Raw genomic sequence first — 21,346 nt, 5'->3', positions numbered from 1 at the left:
TATTTAAACTTCAAAAGATCTGAATTCTACTTCATTACTTTTATTTGACTGCCATTATAGATACTCTAGGTTTGTTGGTTTTAACACACATTTTAATATTATTACAGCTCTATAGGAAAGAGATGATACTACTGACTTCCCCACCCATAACAGGCAAGCAATACAAACATTTTGCTAGTTCTAGAAATAGTGATTAAGTTAGGTAAAGATTTTTAAACTCACCTGTGTCATCTCTCTAATAGAAGTGATACTGTCCAATGCTTTCATGACTCGGTCATAATTCTTCTTCTGATGTAGCATAAAATAAGCAAATAGATTAAAAGAATATTAGTCTTTGGCTCTACAAAACCCTGAATTCTTCGAGTGTGTGTAAAACGAAAGCTAGGACGAATGTTCAGCAAACCAATCCCTTGAAACATTTCTAACCAATAGCTTCCTTCCACCTCACACACAGACTCTCTCATTCATAGTCCAGGAAAATTCCCTGAAAAAGTATTATCATGATGGTTTTTCTTTGAGTTTCACTGGAAACTCCAATACACTAAAAAAATCAGCTCACTTTTAAAACAAATATTTGTAACTAAACACAGGTTCTGACAGTTATTTGGACAACATGCTATTAAGTTAAATAATGCAGTGACCAAATAGATTTTAAATAAAATGCTAAATAAACAGATGTGTTTACTTTGCTAACATCTCTATAAAACATCAGAGGTCCTTCAGCTGTCCCTCTGTCTCACCCTGGTCCTTGCCTACCTTCTGCTTGGGAACCACTACCAGATGGCTCCATCTTTTCTGAGTGAATGAGCTTAACAGTCCATGCTTCACCAGCTCCACATGTCATGTTACCTTCAGGAGTTTCACTGTTCCCCATCTTTGGGTCTTGCCAAATTCTGCCCATGGGCTTTCACCTCGCCCATTCTGGCAAGAAGCTGGGAGGAGGCGGTGTGAGCCCTGCCAGGCCAGGGGCTCTCTCCATTCCTCTTCTGGTGTGACCCTTTTTCATATTCCCTCATCTGCTTCAAACTCCCGCCTTGCCTAGCCACCAGACTAGCTGTCTCCTCATCAGCCCCCTTCCAAGCACCTCCTGGCAAGTCTTTCTTCCCACATGCTACAGAAGACACTCGCCCCTTCCTGAGGAAGAACCACTACTAACTGGCCTTTGGTTGCAAAAAGTGAAATGCATCCCAATGCAGGACATCCATAGTTCTCATTTATGCCCTTGGGGATGGCTCAAGTGAGATGTAATAGTTCATGGCTTCTCGAGGGCTTCTCTGAGAGGCAGTACTTGCAGCCTGAGGAGCAAGTAGTCCAAACACAATTCTTTACTTCAGAATGGATGCTTGTACAAAACTCAACTATTATGTCAACATTTGATAACATTACATTTAAGGACATAAATGTTTGCAAAGAGAAAATGAGAAGACACCAATAACCACTTTAAGAATAAAAAGATGGACTGGAAATCCCCTGGTTTACAAGGTCTATACCTCCCAAAGGCAATCTTTTTTTTTGTGTGTCTAATGCATACACTGAGAGAAAGACGCTAACAATATAAAATTTTGCATCTAGAATTTGAACCCTAAAAGAATTTCTTGGCTTCCGCATAACTTTGAATGCAACTCACAGTTTATTCTCAAATACCTTCTCAGAGACAATTAAAAAAGCTACAAAGTTCTGAAAATAGTCACACGTTTGTGCTATATTCTGGAGCTATATCTCTTAAAGTAAAGGAGACTCCTCCAGAAGAAGGCTTTGCTTTGAAATCTCATGCGTGACTAAAACCAACTAAAACCGACTAAAAACATAATGAAAGATAACTGCTTACCCTGGGGTTAAAGGCCAGCATCTGAGGATCATTAGGATCAACTACAGAAGGATATGGCTCAAAAATGACAACTTTTCTAGGTGACTCTAACGCAGATCGACACATGGATACCAACAGATCAACCACCTAGGGATAAAGACAAATATCTATTCAACACGTGTACTTTCATATTGTATCTTCCAGTCTGCTTTTTTTACATATTATAGTAATACCATATTTCACTGTTATCTATATTACCCAAACTGTGTTATCCACAGGACATAGTTTAGGACTGAAATTTTTCCATTGACCTCAACAGTCTTTGGGTTCAGCCCTGGTACGTTATTCCAGGTCCATAAGTAGGACCAGTATCTGGTCCTAAATGTGTTATCATGTCAAATACATTGCCTGCAGTCCTGCTTTCTCTTGTGCACATGTGCTAATTCCTGGATTAAATTAATTCTCTAGGGAAATGAAGTCGTGCTGGATCTGTGTATCTCTGTACAGTAGATGCCAGTGAAAAATGTTGCTCAAGAATGAGGAAGAGTTTGTGAAACTGTACTACTGCCTGCTGTTCTCCTGAAGACTGTAATCATAGAAATACTTGTAGACATTGCTTCTGCTGAAGCCAGAACAGTGCAGTGATTTAACAGTCATTTGCACGGCTCACACTGGGAGATCCTCTTCCTTCCATCCTGTTGTACAGAATTACAATATGGCTTTGAATATCTATGATTTCCAAGATTTCACCATAACATCATACGTGTAATGTGTACACAGGCATGTATTCACATATGTGGACATAGGCACATATACAATTTAGCAACGGATTTCTGTATAATTGTTTCAAAATTTGTAATTCAGAGGTTAAAAAAAGAATACTGCAATCACAAACCAGAGAAAATTCAGCTTTCTGGCAGCTGTGAAACCTGAACCCAGCTCATAATGAAATCCAAAGTTGCTACACAAAAATGTAGGTGCAAATTAGCTCATTTCCCCCTGTTTCTTATGTGCTTTCTGAAAACATTACTGTGTGAAAACAGACTTTTCCATGAAAGAAAGGAAAAGCTGAGATGAGCAGTACTTAGTAGGCATCCCTGGTTCCTCCCACAACTCCACACGGATCAGACCTCATCTCACAGCTCAAGCTGTTCTAGAAGTTTTTATATATCTGCCATTGTATCTGATCATTTGGAGGACAAAAAAATGATGGTCCTTTAGAGAAGCAGAATGAAAATAAGAATCATGATGAAAGGGAAAAGGAACTGCACTGCGGTGACTCATACTGTTGCCATTTGCCTCCTCTGCTCCTCTAGCATGAATGGACAATTTTCTCCATCAGTTTAAAAATAATATGTTAGCTTCAGTTACTAAATATCTCACATATATTGAAAAACTAAGTTATTCAAATAATGATCTCTTCCTCCATGCTGCTCTGATTACTTGCCAGTTCATAATGCCTGCAAGTGTGATGAATGTTTTAAAATAGGGCATCTGCATTAGCATTTGCAAAGGAGATAAGGAGTCTGCACACACAGCCAGGTCAGGTAACAGGCCTGCAACTGGGTAAATGTATTACCATGAAATTGAGCCTGAGTTCATATACCCTGCTTCTCAGAAGCACTTCTTAGCCTCCAGTCGCAAAACACTACTAGGGAAGAGTTGTTTGAGTGCCCAAATCTCTTAATACAGTGACTCAAAGTTGTCTAGCTTTGTGATTTGCACGATGGGACTTTGTCTTAAAATTGGCACAGTTCTTCTTAGAACATCATCCCAAAGCCCTTCTTTAAACCAGCTGTTGACTCCTATATTGTTTCTCACCATGGTACCTGCATATTGCTCTGACATGGGGGAAAACGTGCACAGATTAGGCTTAGTTAAACCCCCAGCTTCCCCTGAGATCATTGTTTTGAGCTGATGGAATGCAGAACGACTTAAACTGTGCAGTAAGTCTAATACAAACATTATAACACAAACTTGTGTATGCATTCCTTGGTAACTGGAAGTGCTGTGGATCTAGTAAATGTCCTTATAGCTGGGCCTGAACTCCTCCTCCTTAACAGTAGGTACTGAAGTACATAAGTAAGGATTAAAATATTTTCAAGGAGGACAAGATGACACTTGCTGAAGACAATTCCCTCTTACGACATCAGTCTCTCAGACAGTGCCCCTCTCTCTCCAGAGACTATACAGGGAGTCCGAACTATCAACAAATCAGGCATTTAATTTTCAGGCATTTTGACTATGTGACTAAAATAAGGCAAGGTGAGTTTGGGCTTGAAAGTTTTAGAAAGTACAATCACTTATTATTAAGGAGGAGCCATCAGAATATTGGGAGTGACAAAGTAGGGGTGTATACCTTAGGAAACTAGCTGAAAGCACCGCAGAAAAAAACAGGATGTGATTTCTAATAATGGGAACCTATATTTAGGCTCCTTCACTACACAAAATTACTTGGAGGAAGATTCATCTGACAAAGCGTAGAGATTCACAATGTGAACACCCACCTCTTACTAGTCAGCCTAGGCTCTCTTTATAATCAATGGAAAAAATAACCACTGTGCTGATAGTCTATGCTGCGATTCACACTATCCTAAACTAATGTCAAAAATAGCTCAGATGAATCAAACCCTAGAAGTGCTGAATTCTTTCTGCAAACAGGAATGGGAGCTCAACCAGATCAGAGGTGGCGAGCTGGGTGCAATGCTATCACTAGAGTGAAACTTAGCAAAATTTAGTTACCTAGGTCCAATGGGACAATCGACAAAACCTTTTATCTAGCTCTTTTAAGCACCGTTAAGGTTGTAATCACTTCAGTACTCTACAGCAAAGCTCTGTAGATGTAGAGGTACTCTAGAGATCTAGAGCAAGCTTTGCATATGTCTGCAACAGCAACACCTACATAAAACACAGAGAGAGAGTTAACCAGGACCACCTCTCCTGTCAGCTGTATTTAAATATTACTGTATTAGGAAAAGACCTGTATTAGGAAAAATTTCTTTACTGAGAGAGTGGTGAAGCACTGGAACAGGCTGCCCAGGGAGGCGGTGGAGTCACCATCACTGGAGGTGTTCAAGGAACATGTAGACGTGGCCCTTCGGGACATGGTTTAGTGGGCATGGTGGTGTTGGGTTGATGGTTGGCCTTGATGATCTTATAGGTCTTTTCAACCTTAATGATTGTGTGATTCTGTAAAAAGAGAAGTGAGAGCTACTTGTTTGTACCTAATCTACAATGTACGTGTAATGTACCATGTAAGTCTGTACCTCATTTTCCCCTAATTTTAGGAAAACAAACTTCCAGCTGTTCAAGGCGTTAGTCAATAGGACCCCTGGGAAACTGCCCTGAGGGACAAAGGAGAAGAACAGAGCTGGCAGATCTTTCAGGACACTTTCCACAGAGCACAAAAGCTCTCAATCCCCAGGTGTAAAAAATCAGGAAAGGAAGGCAAGAGGCTGGCATAGCTGAGTCAAGACCTGCTGGTCAAACCCAAGGGACAAGAAGGAAATGAGCAGGCAGTGGAAGCAGGGACAGGTATCCTGGGAAGAGTATAGGGATGCTGCCCGGTTGTGTAGGGGTGGGGTCAGGAACGCCAAGGCGTGGCTGGAACTGAAATTGGCAAGGGATGCAAAGAACAATAAGAAGGGCTTCTATAGGTATGTCAGCCAGAAAAGGAGGCTCAAAGAAAGCGTACCCCGCTTGAGGAACAAGACTGGCAAACTGGTAACAATGGACAAGGAGAAGGCTGAGGTACTCAACAACTTTTTTGCCTCAGTCTTCACTGGCAACCTCTATTCCCGCACCTCTCAAGTGGATGGACCGCAAGACAGGGGCTGGGGGAGCAAAGTCCCTCCCACTGTAAGAGAAGATCAGGTTCGAGACCAGCTGAGGAACCTGAAGATAAATAGGTCAATGGGACCTGATGAGACGCATCCCAGTGTCCTGAGGGAATTGGCTGAGGTAGTTGCCAAGCCACTCTCCATGATATTTGAAAAGTCATGGCAGTCAGGTGAACTTCCCAGTTACTGGAGAAAGGAAAACATTGCACCCATCTTTACAAAGGATAGAAAGGAGGACCCTGGGAACTACCGACCTGTCAGCCTCCCCTCTGTGCCTGGGAAGATCATAGAACAGATCCTCCTAGAAGCTATGCTAAGGCACATGGAAGAGAGGGAAGTGATTTGAAACAGCCAGCATGGCTTCACCAAGGACAAGTCCTGCCTGACCAACCTAGCAGCCTTCTCTGATGGAGTGACTACATCAGTGGACAAGGGAAGAGCTATATCATCTGTCTGGACTTCTGTAAGGTTTTTGACACAGTCCCCCACAACATCCTTCTCTCTATATTGGAGAGATACGGATTTGATGGGTGGACTGTTCAATGGATGAGGAATTGGTTGTATGGTCATATCCAGAGGGTAGTGGTCAATGGCTCAGTGTCCAGATGGAGGTCAGTGATGAGTGGTGTCCCTCAGGGGTCTGTATTGGGACCAGTACTGTTTAGTATCTTCATCAATGACATAGACAGTGGGATAAAGTGCACCCTCAGCAAGTTTGCAGATGGCACCAAGCTGAGTGGTGCGGTTGACACGCCTGAAGGACAGGATGCCATCCAGAGGGACCTGGACAAACTCAAGAAGTGGGCCCATGTGAACCGTATGAGGTTCAACAAGACCAAGTACAAGGTCCTGCACGTGGGTTGGGGCAACCCCTGGTATCAGTACAGGCTGGGGGATGAAGGGACTGAAAGCAGCCCTGCAAGAAGGACTTGGGGGTACTGGTGGATGAAAAGCTGGACATAAGCTGGCAATGTGCGCTTACAGCCCAGAAAGCCAAGTGTATGCTGAGCGGCATTGGAAGAAGCATGGCCAACAGGTCCAGGGAGGTGATTCTGTCCGTCTACTCTGCTCTGGTGAGACCCCACCTGGAGTACTGCATCCAGCTCTGGAGCCCTCAGCACAGGAAAGACATGGACTTGTTAGAGCGGGTCCAGGGGAGGGCCACAAAAATGATCAGAGGGATAGAACACCTTTCCTATGAAGAAAGGCTAAGCAAGTTGGGGTTGTTCGGCTTGGACAAGAGAAGGCTTCAGGGAGACCTTATTGCAGCCTTTCAATCCTTAAAGGGGCTTATAAGGAAGATGGGGACAAACATTTTAGCAGGGCCTGTTCCAACAGGACAAGGGGTAGTAGTTTCAAACTAAAAGAGGGTAGGTGCAGACTAGATATAAGGAAGACGCTTTTTATGATGAGGGTGGTGAAACATTCAAGGTCAGGCTGGACAGGGCTCTGAGCAACCTGATCTAGTTGAAGATGTCCCTACTCATTGCAGGGGCGGTTGGACTAGATGACCTTCCAACCCAAACTATTCTATGATTCTATGATTCTAAATGTACATGTAATGTACCATGTAAGTGCCTGAATTAAAAAAATAAAATTCTAGCTCCCCTGAAACACATAGCTGAGGTCTTCAGAGGACGTCAGGCTAAGGAAGAGGTAGGGCTTCATCAGCACACCTCTCTCTATTTCTTACAAACTTAAATAGGTATCCCAATGTTTGGTGTGCTAGGTGTTGCAAATATAGTCATCTAACAGTCTTCAGAAATCAGATGAAGACCTGATGTTCAGATCCGCAGTCATATTCTCTAGTGAAGAAGCTGGTGTACACTGCTGCAAGTTTTTTCCTTTGAGGATATGCCCATAGGCAGTATTCAGGCACTTAGCTGAATAATTTATTTCCAGTAGCTAGGCTCACTAGTGCTAGCTAAATTTAACTGAACCGAACACTTGTTCTACCAAAAAAACCATGTTGTTCACTACGTAAATGCACAGTGAGTGACATATGTCTAGGAAATCAGAGAGGAATGCACTTTTCTGTAAGATATGTAAACTTTTAACTTAAGATCTTAAAAGGGTCTTAAACATAAGATTGTTTAACTTTTGAATTTAGTGTAATCTAAGGTTAAATGATGATTTGGAAACATATTTTAAAATACTTTGGTTTAAGGCGCATAAAAATTATGAAAGAAAACGATGATATGGTTATAAGTACATTAATAACTGAACTTAGAGTCAGGATGCAAGCTTATATTAAATTCCTGATCCTTGAGAAGGGAGGAAAAAAACCTATATAGCAACATCAGTAAGGACTTTCCCACTGTCATTTAATGATCAAAACAACAGATGCTCAGTGGATAGCTGCATCCCAACACCATGAACAGGAAGTAGCTTATTAATTGCATGAGAGTAGTCACGGCTCATTAGGTGAAAATAAATGGGAATTATCTCCAAATGACAATGGCTGCCTTTATTAACAACCCAGGTGACCTAATTGAATACAACAGAACGAGAAAACAGGGTTACTCTAATTACATGGAAGCAAAACAATGGAAGCACCTCATTAGTACAGTCTGAAAACGCCCTGCATAAAACAGTGTATTTACAGCTATAAGAGTGGACAAGTAAATAATACTTACCAAACAGTACTCATATGGGGAATACAGTCAAAATAAATACTAGAAGAGACTGAGAAGACTGAGTATACTATAGAAAATCAGCATTAGATAATTCTACCTGAGCCCCAGTTGCAATTTCATCAGCAGCTTCGTTCATCACTCCTAATGTTTGGAAAGCGAATACACAGAGCTCCCGTTCACAAACAGTGGGCTACACAGAGAAAGAAAGTTAATTATATTTTTGTTCTAGTTTTGGGTTCTTGGTTTTACCATGTAATACCTACAACAAAACCCAAACACATTTAATGTTAATTTTTTTCTTCAGATATTAACTGCAACTTTAATTTCAAATCATGGATACATGTCAATTATTGAGGAAGATACATTAGAGAAGCATTTTAATAATCTGAAGAACAAGCGTGAAGAACTCTAAAAATCCTAAGTACTCACAGAGGCTAAATTTAAAAGAAATCCAAACAATTACAAAATCAAAATTACAGGCATAGTACCCAAATGTGCTTAACACTGTCCTATCAGACTATGAAAACTTCCTACATAATTAAAATTAATGGTGAATGAACCCAGAAACTAATGGCGGCACACCCCCTTCATAAATGCAGGTTTATTCTTCACAGCTTGTTATTCTGCTGTTGAGAACACTCATAAAAATCTGATCCAGAAAACAAATTTCTTGAAGAAGCTACTTTTAATTAAATTTTTACCTAATTTAACAATTTATTTGTAAACTTTAAGACAATGTATTATATTTTTATAAAATAAGCACTGTATTTGGGAAGGCCACACGTTATTTTAATAAATAAAGGCACTTCCACTCTTTTTTCAGATAGTAAAAAAAAAAAAACCCCACAACCTTGCTGTTGAACCCGTTTTTTGCCAATATTTTTGAAAATTTTAATTCACAATGTCATCACAATGATCAAATAAAAAAACTTATTTAAATTGCACATTAAGCGAAAATTGAGCGTTCTGCCTTCATAAAGCAAACAAAGCAGAAACAAAAAAGAACACAGTTTTAAGTAAAGAGAATAGGCGTGACTTCATAGGCTTCCTAATTGGTTACAGCCCTTACAGCAACTCCATGTTTATTTACTGAAAGATAATTAGCAGATCAACTTTTTAAAGGCTCAAGTAATGAATGACACAGTGAATTGTTATCAGCATTCAAAATGAACAAACAGCTGAAAGAAATACAAGAAAGAAACACTGAAAGAAATACAAGAAAGAAACACAAATTAAAACCTTCCTTAAAATTGACCCCAACAAACATAACTTTTTATTACAATGTTGAAAACAATAAAAAATATCTTTTTGGACACTATTTCTTTGAATCTATATTATTACATCCTAGCTCACTGAAACTTACAATTATCTTTCTTTGGCAGGCACTACTGAACTTTTGTAACTAAAAATTCTGAGTCTAGCTACCACGATAATCACTAAAGCATTCATAGCGGTATGCTTTGAAGTTCAAGCCAATGTCTCCAAGAAGCACTTGCAGAAATGAAAAAATGAACTGAACACACAAAGAAAAATTAGCTGAATTCTGTTTTGGGCAACGGCTTTGTCAGTAAAAAGCATACTGCCGTATTTGTAGTCACTTGTTTCATAGCCCTTAAAATATACACTCCCTGGGTTTCAAAGATTCAGGATTTCAATAAACAACTGAAATCTACGGCATTGACATAGTCTCACAGCAGTTGCTTTACATGAGCTATCATCTTTCAAGTCTAATAGAGTGTCACAGATTTGATCTATTTTATCTGCTATGTTACATCACATTAGGCAGTAGACAAAGCCTAACATGATCCAATTCATTGTGCCATGGCATGCTAGACAAAAAGTATTTATTATTGTCATTATTCTTAGTTTTCAACATTTAGAAGGTGATTAAATAATTTGCTTAGTTGGGGAAGCATGGTCGTACTACCACCTTGACTATTATAATCAACAGCATACACTGACTCCTTTTATTCCAGAGCAAGAGATTGCTCCGGAATAGCAGAGCAATCTAAGTTTAGCCATGCCTGCCATGAAGAAAAGTGTTAAGAAAATATTTATTTTTGACATTTTATTTACAACCTCAACAAAGTAAGTTATTCTCAGACTTAAAGATGGCGAAGGGAACACAGGATTTGTCATCTTTCTTATTTTTTTTTTCTTCCCCTGTGCTATGATCCCAGAAATGTCTGAGCATCTGGAAGACGGAAGTTAGGAAAATGGTCATGGTACTTATGTTTGACATTTGAAAGGCCTTTCTTCTCTCAGGTGAACACTGGAGCTAAGATCTTAAGGCTGGAGAACTGTAGATATGAGGAGAAGCAAGACAGCAAAATGTGAGCTCTGAAGAGGAACAGACATTACTGTACATACAATTCTTTTGATTTTATGTATTTGATGAACTTTTATGCCCACTGATATTTTGGCTCTGCAGTCTAATGGGGAAAATAACCCAAACCCTGTAGCTATATGGACACTTCAATGGCCTGCCTTCATATATCCGACCTGGATGCCTTCTAACACAAACTCCAGCCATTTTAAGAGCACTTTTGGATCCTGTTTCTGACATTTGTCCTAATTTAATCAAATCAGATGTTTTTAACTTAAATTTCCCACACGTGTTAGTAGAGTGTTCCAAGAGATGTTGGTATGGCCATTTCACTGCTCTCTACTCCAGTCATTAGTTAGGTTCAACCGTTTAAACTACTTTCTTTTTCTCCAAAATGAAAAGATTGGCTCACAATTAAGAAGCAAACATTTGGAGGGCTTTTGTTAGTCACACGATGGTGACCCATCTATTCATTGTCACATTTCCTTATTTTGGTTTTGTCTGCAATTGTGCATGCTAGAACCCATGAAAACACCAAAAACTAAGTTAATAAATCAATTCTAAAACACAGAGCTTAAAGAAAATCACAAGCTTTATGGGAAAACTGGGATTCAAGGCTGCTCTTACACCGCTGCTAATGTTTTGCCAGTGTGTTTCCCTTTATGGCGTCCGCTTGTCTCTTCTCTTGTAAATAGGATGTGAGCCCTTGGGACAGGAACAGTCTTGTTTCGACTTTGTATCATAAACAGGAGGAATGTCCCTCACCACAGTAAACAAACAAGAACACCACCACTAACACATTTATAAAAGCTACATTGTTCCAATGTCATTTTTGGATACTCTTGGTTCAGGTACACACACTATTCAGCAAGCTGAAGTTTCTAAGAACTTTTGGGTACATACATGAAAGTACAGACATGTTCTTACTGACATGGCTCCATATCCACAAAGGTACAGAATATCCAACTTCTATTAGATTACTAGTTTCCATTGTTTTCAAAAGGAAAATACATGACAAAATAGGGCTTATACACTGAAGTATGTATTTCCAAATGTGAACCTCACCTTAGTTGCACACAGAATTTTACAGATTACCACCATCATCACCTTGAAGGCATGCAGAGTTGACTAATTGGGCAACTTTGTTCTGCACTACCTGAAGAGGGCAGCTGTAACTCCTCTTCAGCAACAGCAGCAGTGGTCTCACATATACTTTATTTATCACTTAGAAGGAGAAAATTAACATAAAGCCATTGACTTCCACAAAACTGTTAGCTAAGTGAAGATCATTGGTACTGAAAGACTATTTAGAAGGATAATTATCCCAGTGGGGAAAAGCCAGAAAATACAAGCTGGGCAGTTAACCTGAGACTGCAAATGCTTGGAAGCAGAAGGCACTGACAGAGCAGAAAGCATTTTTTGAGCTTTTGGTGTTTTCAGACTTTTCCTTTAGCCACCCCAATTCTTTGCATGCTCAGTAGCACCCACTCAACTGCTGCCGTGATGAAAAAGGGCTCAATCGGAGTTTCCGCATGTTACAATGCAAGTGTCACTTCTTACAGCAGTGACTGTGAACAGCAGACAGGCAAACCACCTAGGTGCTATGACATATTCTGGTTCCTGGACTCATACGCCACTTACAATATTTTCCAGACATTCTTTCAGTTTGAAAAAGCTGAAACTTTCATAGCCGATATCGATCTATCTTGCTACTTTCTAACGTCTGCTGCGGCTGTGCTCAGAAGAGCAATGTGCCACCCTTTGCTATATCCTGAGGGATGTCACACAGACACTAATGAGGCTGCAACAAGACTGACACACGTAAAAACTCTTGATCTAAAAGGAGAAGCTCAGGGAAGGCTCATAGACTGACTTACAGCAAATGTAACAAATGGTAAAGGTGAAACCATTAGCGACCATCTCACTTCTCCTAGTAAAAGCAACAGGCAGTGGAGACAAAATACAACTTCAAATCTTTGTTCTGTTTCCTACTTTCAACCATGGTAATTGTTAGTTTTTCATAGGAGGAACTTCTCTCTTTCTCTTCATTACACTCACCAGAATGATGAGGATAAAATACAGCAGCAATAGTATTGAAAACGTGGGGGGAGAGAAAGAGAGAAAAAGAAGAAGAAAGAGAAAAGAAAAAGAAAGAAAGAAAGAAGGAAAGAAAGAGAAAGAAAGGAAGAAAGAAAGAGAAAGAAGGAAAGAAAGCAAGGAAGAAAGAAAAAAAGAGAGTGGGAAAGAGCAGGCGAGATAGAAGGAGGGAGATAAGAAAGGAGTCTGGTAGGTAAAGGTCTCTTTTGCAAGCAAGCTTTCAAGTTTTAAAGGTTTCTTTCCCAGTCTGTGTCACTTACGGATTTTTAGATATGTCTCAGCTATATTTGTAAGAAAAGGCAAAATAAGATTGGTTGCTAATTCTCTACCACCACATATTACCTCAGGCTCAATTATATTCAGAGCATTAAGAATAACATTACTAATTCTGAAACAGAATCCAGAGCTATAGGAAAGGCTCCCTTCTGGCTCTCTCGTAGCTTATATCTGTAAGCTACGCTTTCAGATGAAGTAACAAATGCTACAGAAACCTCAGTTGTATCTACGGATCTGACACATGAGGTAAAAGCTGTACCTGGAAGGCAGGTACTGATGAGGCACTTGTATACTTTCTACCAGTGCCGCTTAAATGCTGTGTGTAAAATTCTCATTCTCTGTAAGAGGACTAGAGCAAAGAACGTTTATGAGTTTAAGACTTTTCTGTTTCCCAGAGTATAACAGAAAGGTCAATTTCCATTCAAAATTGATAAAATAGTAAGTTTTAGGTAATGTGTATCTTAGAACACACTCCTACAGAATTACAAAGTAAAGATTTGAATCCAAACTGTATGATTTCTGTATTCTTAAATCATTACTGAAATCATGCAGAATTACCCTTAACTGTAATGTAAGGTTCATCAAGCTTCACAGTTCAAGCAATTTTTAATTATTAATGATCAATATTCTTTTGAAAGGCAAGTTTAATGCACATCTGCCTGCTCTGCCATGGTTCATACTTCTGAGTGAAGCATCCAGCACTAGCTCATAGTGGATTAAAACACCTATGAAATTCAGCTTTGTATTTTAATAACCTTTATTGACAGGTTTTTACTTTATACTAAAACATATATTGAAAAATAAACTTATTCAAATTAAATATTTACCCACTTACACTGATTTAGGAATTGCTTTAAAACTAAATAATCATCAACAAGTACACCTGTGTCCTGAATTTTCAAATGAAGTCAAACTACTACAGGGAACTACAGACCTGTTAGTCTAACCTCAGCTCCTGGAAAAATTATGGAGATTATATTGCGTAGTTTTGAAAGGCATTTAAAGAACAATGCAATCATCAGGGACAGTCAACGTGGGTTCACAAAGGGAAAGTTCTGTTTAACTAATTTGACATCCTATGATAAGTTCACCCACCTAGTGGATGAAGGGAAGGTGGTGGATGTAGTTTTTCGGGATTTTACTAAGGCTTTTGATAGTATCCCTCACAGCATCCTTCTGGACAAGTTGTCTGCACCTAGGGCGGAGTAATGCCGGGCACAAGTATAAATTGGGAGGGGAGTGGCTGGAGAGCAGCCCTACAGAAAGGGCTCTGGGGTTCTGGTCGACAGCAGCAGGCTCAGTAGGAGTCAGCAGTGTGCCCTGGCAGCCAAGAGGGCAAACCACATCCTGGGGTGCATCAAACACAGCATAACCAGCTGGTCAAAAGAGGTGTTTATCCTGCTGTATTCAGTGTTGGTGAGGCCTCTCCTTGTGCACTGTGTGCAGTTCTGGGCCCCGCAATTTAAGAAGGATGTGAAGGTCCTCGAATGCGTCCAGAGGAGGGGAACAAAGCTGGTGAGAGGGCTGGAAGGCATGTCCTGTAAGGAGCAGCTGAGGACTCTGGGTTTGTCTAGTTTGGAGAAAAGGAGGCTGAGGGGCAACCTCATTGCTCTCTACAGCTTCCTGAGGAGGGGACCTCCCTGTGCAGAGGGAGGTGCTGATCTCTTCTCCCTGGTATCCAGTGATAGGACACATGGGAATGGTTCAAAGCTACGCCAGGGGAGGTTTAGGCTGGACATTAGGAAGCATTTCTTTACTGAGAGGGTGGTCAAACACTGGAACAGGCTTCCTAGAGAGGTGGTTGAAGCCTCAAACCTGTCAGTGTTTAAGAGGCATTTGGACAATGCTCTTAACAACATGCTTTGACTTTTGGTCAGCCCTGAACTGGTCAGGCAGTTGGACTAGATGACCGTTGTAGGTCCCTTCCAACTTCAAGAGTCTATTCCGTCTATTCTATACTATAAACTCAATGAAGTCAAGCTACTATAAGCTCTATATAGGTATACACACTGCCAGAGAGCAGGAATAATTTATTTAATACCGTATCTCACTATAGACCTGTAAGGTAAACTCTCTGAATAATCTCACAATATTCAGGTGATACGTGGAACATGCTGCTGAAAGACATGGCAGATAGCACAGTGGTAAGATACATGGCAGATACAACCTGTAGAAAGATGAAAGTAGACTGAGGCTAAGTAAGAAACGTCACTTGTTCTGTTTGGTTTTGGTTTTGGTTTTGCTGATCCAGATTTTATTTTCTGCTTTTCATCTTTTCTGCATTCTTGGACAGCTTACACATTTTTCTTTTATTTTTACTTCCCAGATATATAAATAGATGGCAAATAAACAAGCGTTATGAAGTGCTAGCTGGGCAAGGTGCATTTTGGTAAGTTCTTGGTGATAGGAAAAGCTATACTGCAGCCATTTTACTCTCTTGGTGAAAAAGTGATTGAAATCTATTCTACTAAAGTACTGGTTGTAACTGGAGAGGCTTTTTTCATAAAAAGAGATAAAAGCAGCCTAAATTGTGGAATGCTAAGAAGGACTCTGGCATTATTTCACAAGAATCTTGGCATTCCACAAGAATCTTAGCTAAACTCCAGTCTGGCTACACATATTTGTACACCTACACTTTTCTCCATAGTTCAATGATGTTTATTCTACTCCACAAACCTCCCAAACCTAAGCAATGTACTGTTTCTGGAACATCAGTGCTGCTGTGTTTCAGTGGTGGCTAAGAATCTTATATTCAAAGCACAGAGAAATCCAAGACCTCTTCAAGTCAACAGGAGCTCACTGAGGCCAAGATTTCACCCATAATGAATAAATCATAACGGAGCACTTTGGGATGAAAAACATTCTAAAAATGTAAGCTTACTAATATAAGCACAGATGTATCAGAATTACCAAACTGTTCTTATTTTTACAGCTAAATACAAATAACAGGTATTTCAAATATTGTTTTACAGTGTTTTACCATTCATATGTTATGGGCAAAACTTTAAACAGCAGCAATGTCTGTACCGGAGTAGAAATTTCAAAGAAACTAGCTCCAATATTTATTTTTGCTGAGTTTTTTACTATTTCCTGCTTTGTTCTAAATAGGCCTCAATCTGAGGTTTCAACACAAGATGGCACTCTAAAGAGGCTTCTTGACCGAAAGAAAAATTATTGATACAGAGAGAGGTTTTTTATCACCTTACTGAATACATTCCAAGATTTTTTTGTCCTGTATAGTTGTCTCACAGGTCTTTATAATCCATTCAGTGGTGCTGTTTTAACATTGGCATTAGAGGTTATAAATGAGGAATTAGGGAAGGCATAGAAAGTAAGATAGACATTAGCCACACATCTTAAATTATACTATGTAAAAACTGAATGTGATCACAGAATTACAGAATGATTGAGTTTGGAAGGGATCTCCAGAGGTCATTTGGTCCAACACCCCTGCTCAAGCAGGCTCTCCTGGAGCTAGCTGCCCAGGACCGTGTCCACATGGCTCTTGAATGTCTCCATGGATGTAGACTCCACAACCTCTCTGGGCAACGTGGTCCCATGCTCAGCTCCCCTCAGAAAAGGTTAAAAATGTAGAAAAGTGTTTCCTGATGTTCCAGTGGAACCTCCTGTGTTTCAGTTTGTGCCCATTGCCTCTTGTCCTGTCATTGGGCATCACTGAAAAGAGCCTGGCTCCGTCCTCTTTGCACCCTCCCTTCAGGTATTTATAGACATTAACAAGATCCACCTGAGCCCTCTCTTTTCCAGGCTGAACAGTCCAAGCTTTCTCAGCCTTTCCTCCTATGTGAGATGCTCCAGTCCCTTCATCATCTTAGTGGCCCTTCACTGGACTCTCTCTGGTAGCTCCATCTCTCTCATGTATGGGGGAGCCTGGAACTGGACACAGTACTCCATGTGTGGCCTCGCCAGTGCTGGGGAGAGGGGAAGGATGACCTCCCTCCACCTGCTGGCAATTTTATTGTTTAATGCAGCGCAGGATACCATTAACCTTCCTTACGGCAAGAGCACATTGCTAGGTCATGTTCAGCTTGGTGTCCACCAGGACTCCCAGGTCCTTTTCTGCCAAGCTGCTTTCCAGCTGGGTGGCCCCCAGTGTATACTGGTGCCTGGGGTTGTTCCTCCCTAGGTGCAGGACTTCGCACTTCTCCTTTTTGAACTGCATGAGACTCCTGTCAGCCCATTTCTCCAGCCTGTCAGGATCCCTCTGAATGGCACCCCATCACACTGGAGTATCACCCACTTCTCCCAGTTTTGTATCATCTGCAAACTTGCTGAGGGTACACTTTGTCCCATCATCCAGATGATTAATGAAGATATTAAACAGGATTGGACCCAGTATTGACCCCTGGGGTACACCACTAGTTAGTGGCCTCCAACTAGACTTTGTGCCACTGATCATCCTCCTCTGGGCCCAGCCATTCAGCAAGTTTTCAGCCTACCTCACTATCTCCTCATCCAGCCCATGTATCAACAGCTTGTCTATGAGGATCTTACGAGAGACAGTGTCAAAGGCCTTATTAAAGTCCAGGCAGACAACATCCACTGCTTTCCCCTCATCTACCAGAGCAGTCACTTTGTCACAGAAGTTTATCAAATTGGTCAACCATGATTTCCCATTGGTGAAGCCATGCTGACTACTCCTGATTAATTTCTTGTCTTTAATGTGCCTGGAAATGGTTTCCGGGCTCAGCTGCTCCATCTCCCAGGGACTGAAGTGAGGGTGACCAGCCTGTAGTTCTCTGGGTCCTCCCCTTCTTGCCATTTTTGAAGAGAGGAGTGACATTTGGTTTCCTCCAGTCTTTGCATATAATAATACATGATAATATATTTTTATTATACTTCTTTTAATCAGATCCTTAAATATAATAACCACTTTTGTTAATGACTCATGATTTCATTATATTTAAATGTTTGTGATAAAAGTACATGCTGAATTCCTAAACCAAGATATCTCTCTACTATTTTATCAGCAAAACTGTTGCATCATTAAAATGCAACCTAGTCCTTCCCTAGAATATTATCAGCTCTAGAGTAACAGAAAGAATTCCATATGGCATTAAAAAAAAGTTAATAGCCTTCTAATATAGAACCAAATAATGCTGAAGTTTCTTTAGTACATTATTATATCTGCTTTGGAAAATAATTTTTTCAGCTAGGTGAGCCAAATCATATAGTTGACAAGTACCTTTGGAGGTCAGTTAGCGCTTTTATTCTCTCATACAGGACTAGCTTTACCTAATCTTTATCTAAAGTTTTAGATAAAGCTACAATTAGTTTTCTCTAAAGCTTTATCAGGCACTGGAACAGGTTGCCCAGAGAGGTTGTGGAGTCTCCATCCTTGGAGATTTTAAAAACCAGTGAAAGACAGCAGATGAAACAAGCTCCAGTTTCAGGGGCTTTTCACTAGAGATATATGTCCATGGGAGAATATCTCAGTATTTCAGAATGGGCTTTGTGGAAGCCTTTGTCGTTAACATTTCCTAAGTTTACTTCTAATATTTAGTCTAAAATGTTAGTTTGACAGAAATCAGGATAATCTACTTAACTATTTTAACAACACATATTTGAATGATATACCAACTGTTTGAAGATGTCAGAAAACAAGCACTTCAAAATATGTTTTTGAAACAATTCAAATCTAGCTGTTGATTACAAATAAATAATAGTCCATGCCTCACTCATCTAACCAACTTCTCTGCTGAGAACAAATTCAGAGACAGTAACACGAGGCTAATGATTCAAATGAGCAGACTCTTCTTGTTTTCCATAGGTTTACCAGGTCTGCCTTCTCCATCTCTCCTCAGCACAAAACCTATGTCTGACCTTGTACTTCCCCCTGTTTTACAAAGCTGAGCAACTTCAGAATAGACTGATGACAGAGCTCCTGAGAGCTGTGTAGCACAGGTCACCTTGCAAGAGGATGCACTGTGATTCTTTAAATGAGATAAGGGAGCTGTTTGGATGTAAAGTCTGCAGTCCCAACCCTCAGTAATGATTTCAAAACTGTTCTTAATCCTTTTATGAAGAGTGAAATATGTAGGATTCAGATCACTGTTAAGAATAACACCATGAAATAGTATGGTCTATGTTATGCAAGAGGTTAAATAATACTTTTTTTTCTTAGGATTCATATACTCATAGAATTTTCCCTGTGATTTGCAGAAAGACTGCAAATCATGCCATGTAGTGATTTCAGTGATTTGCAGTTCTCAGTGGCATTCTATGTAAATGTGTATCTCTAAACATCCAATTTAGCTTTTATAACTTTGGGTGCACTGTAAATAATCATTAGATCTCACTGTGCTCTTGAAATAAATACTAAAGAAACATGCTATGATGAGAAATTACATTCATCCTCATCTCATATGGGAAAGGTATGAATACCTACAGGAAAGCATTGCCTACTTTATTGGTTTTTTTAAGAATGAAGCAATGGACCACGGACTTTTATAGAGAAGAGTATTACAGCTTCATGATGCATTATAGTACTTTTTTAAGACTCCTTCTTGCATTGCAGAGACCCTTTGTCCTTCCCCTTCACAGTAATACAGCTGCAGTTCCTTATGAGAGCATTAGGTTTGTGAATGTTTTGAAGTTACCCCATCTACATAATGTGTTTTTATCCATGCATGCACTTGTGGAGTACACACAGGAACTGTAGCTGTAATTCTGGTCTTCTGTATTTCAGGGACCTTTTGGAGCTCAAAAGAAAACTGATTGCTCTGAAAGATCTGTACTTTGCTCTGTAAAGAAATTCCCAAGAGAAATCTAAGAATTTTGCCCTTATTCATCTTCAGTAAGTCACTAAGGTAGCCTCTTTATTTATCCTCAATAAGTGAATAAGACAGCCTAACAACATCCAAAGATTCCAGGGTACAACAGGATCCCCGAACCAGCCGGGAACATTTGCGTGATTAGATTAGTACCGTGGGCTCTGGAGCAAGACAGGTGTCCATTGTAAGAGCATAAAGCCAAACATATGCAATTATGCTATGCAGCTGTTCTGCAATAGACATCTTTCCTACAATGGTATGTCTGCCATGTGGATCTAGTGTCTAAATTAAGCTATACAAAAAGACGCACCTTGCTGTCATCAAGTTGCTCTTATCTATGAGAAAGGAGATGTCAAGATTTTAAGAAAGCAAAGTAAATTCAAGTAGATATTAAAGACAGAACAGCCCCCAGAAAAAGAAACACAATACTGAGAGGAAAGCTTGTTGCTGAGAGAGAATGATTTAAAGATACTTTATAACTAAGATAAAAACAGCCTGTAGAGCAAATCTGCAGAAAGGAAAAACTTTCTCTCTCTCAGTTTCACTTGGTATCTTCAGCTGTCCTGAGGATGAGACATCTGAATTATGCAAGTCATTAATAACCAGCACAAAAAAAAAATCACACCCAGGTATGACAGTTTACAGTATTAAAAGAATGTAATTATTGTGTGATAGTAATTGTTGAATTTTTTAAACTGCATTTCAAGACAATTAATTAAACTACACTATAGTTCAGGAAAGCTGTCAGGCTGACATACTGGAGGATTACAGAACCAAATTCCTTACTGGCTTCTTTGCAATTGCGTAAAACTCCATTAAACACCAGAAAATCAAGCCTAAATACATTTTAAAATAACTTCTTAAGCAATAATTTTGCTATGCTTTTATAAATTCATATGCCTTCTTTGTTGTTGAAAAAAGGTCCAAAAGGTAGAAAGGAAACATCATTAAGGACACACACACCCAGACATGACCCTGAGCACATCTGTGTGGAGGAACTATTCTTTAAAGGAAGAGACTGGTGAATGACCCAGAGCTATTTAGCCTCTGGCATCTCTTGTGATACAACTAACTACAGATAGAGCCTATCTAAGTAATGCCTTTGAGATACGGACATCTGTAGAAACAGGATCTAGACACAGAATCTAAAAAGATAAGCAGACCATAGCAAGGTTCTGAAGTTACTGTGATATCAAAATGATATGCGCACACTAAAGCTCTTTACGATGGCCAGGGATACTACATATGGGATCCATTAAGTGACATAAGGCTAGATTGCATGTAGCCTTGCCTTAAATGAAAGCCCCCTGCATTCTGCTTAATAAAGTATTGTATTTCTGAGATCCGCTGTTGCAGCAGTATTAAAGTGCTCTTTCAGTTGGGTCATTCTTTATTCTCTTTATATACCCTACGTATCTGTATGTGTGTGTGTGTGTGTGTGTGCAGCTGAAGCGTGTAAATATACCCTACAATTGACTACTTGAGGCTGCCTCTGCCAGTGCTCTCAGTAGAGTGAAGCATAAGTTTTCTTAAGACCCTTTGGCAAGCTCATGCTCAATTCAAACTGAGATCCT

General features: G+C 39.9%; 1 protein-coding gene across 2 annotated transcripts in view; it reads right to left on the bottom strand.

The window, feature by feature from the left end:
* The window catches only part of PARP8 (poly(ADP-ribose) polymerase family member 8), a 124,113-nt gene that overhangs the window by 16,230 nt on the left and 86,537 nt on the right, over positions 1 to 21,346 (bottom strand). The window contains exons 15-17 of one of the 2 annotated variants that reach the window (XM_059833757.1): positions 8,380 to 8,472; positions 1,829 to 1,954; positions 223 to 288 (exon numbers count right to left, since the gene is read on the bottom strand). In XM_059833757.1, coding sequence (XP_059689740.1) covers positions 223 to 288; positions 1,829 to 1,954; positions 8,380 to 8,472 — 285 coding nt within the window. The remainder of the gene's footprint in view (positions 1 to 222; positions 289 to 1,828; positions 1,955 to 8,379; positions 8,473 to 21,346) is intronic. The other variant, XM_059833756.1, reaches the window with a different exon arrangement.

Source organism: Gavia stellata, chromosome Z (genome assembly GCF_030936135.1).
Source record: "Gavia stellata isolate bGavSte3 chromosome Z, bGavSte3.hap2, whole genome shotgun sequence".
Taxonomy (NCBI): Eukaryota; Metazoa; Chordata; class Aves; order Gaviiformes; family Gaviidae; genus Gavia; species Gavia stellata.
The sequence above is the reverse complement of the archived record's forward strand: the minus strand, read 5'-3'. Positions and strand labels throughout refer to the sequence as shown.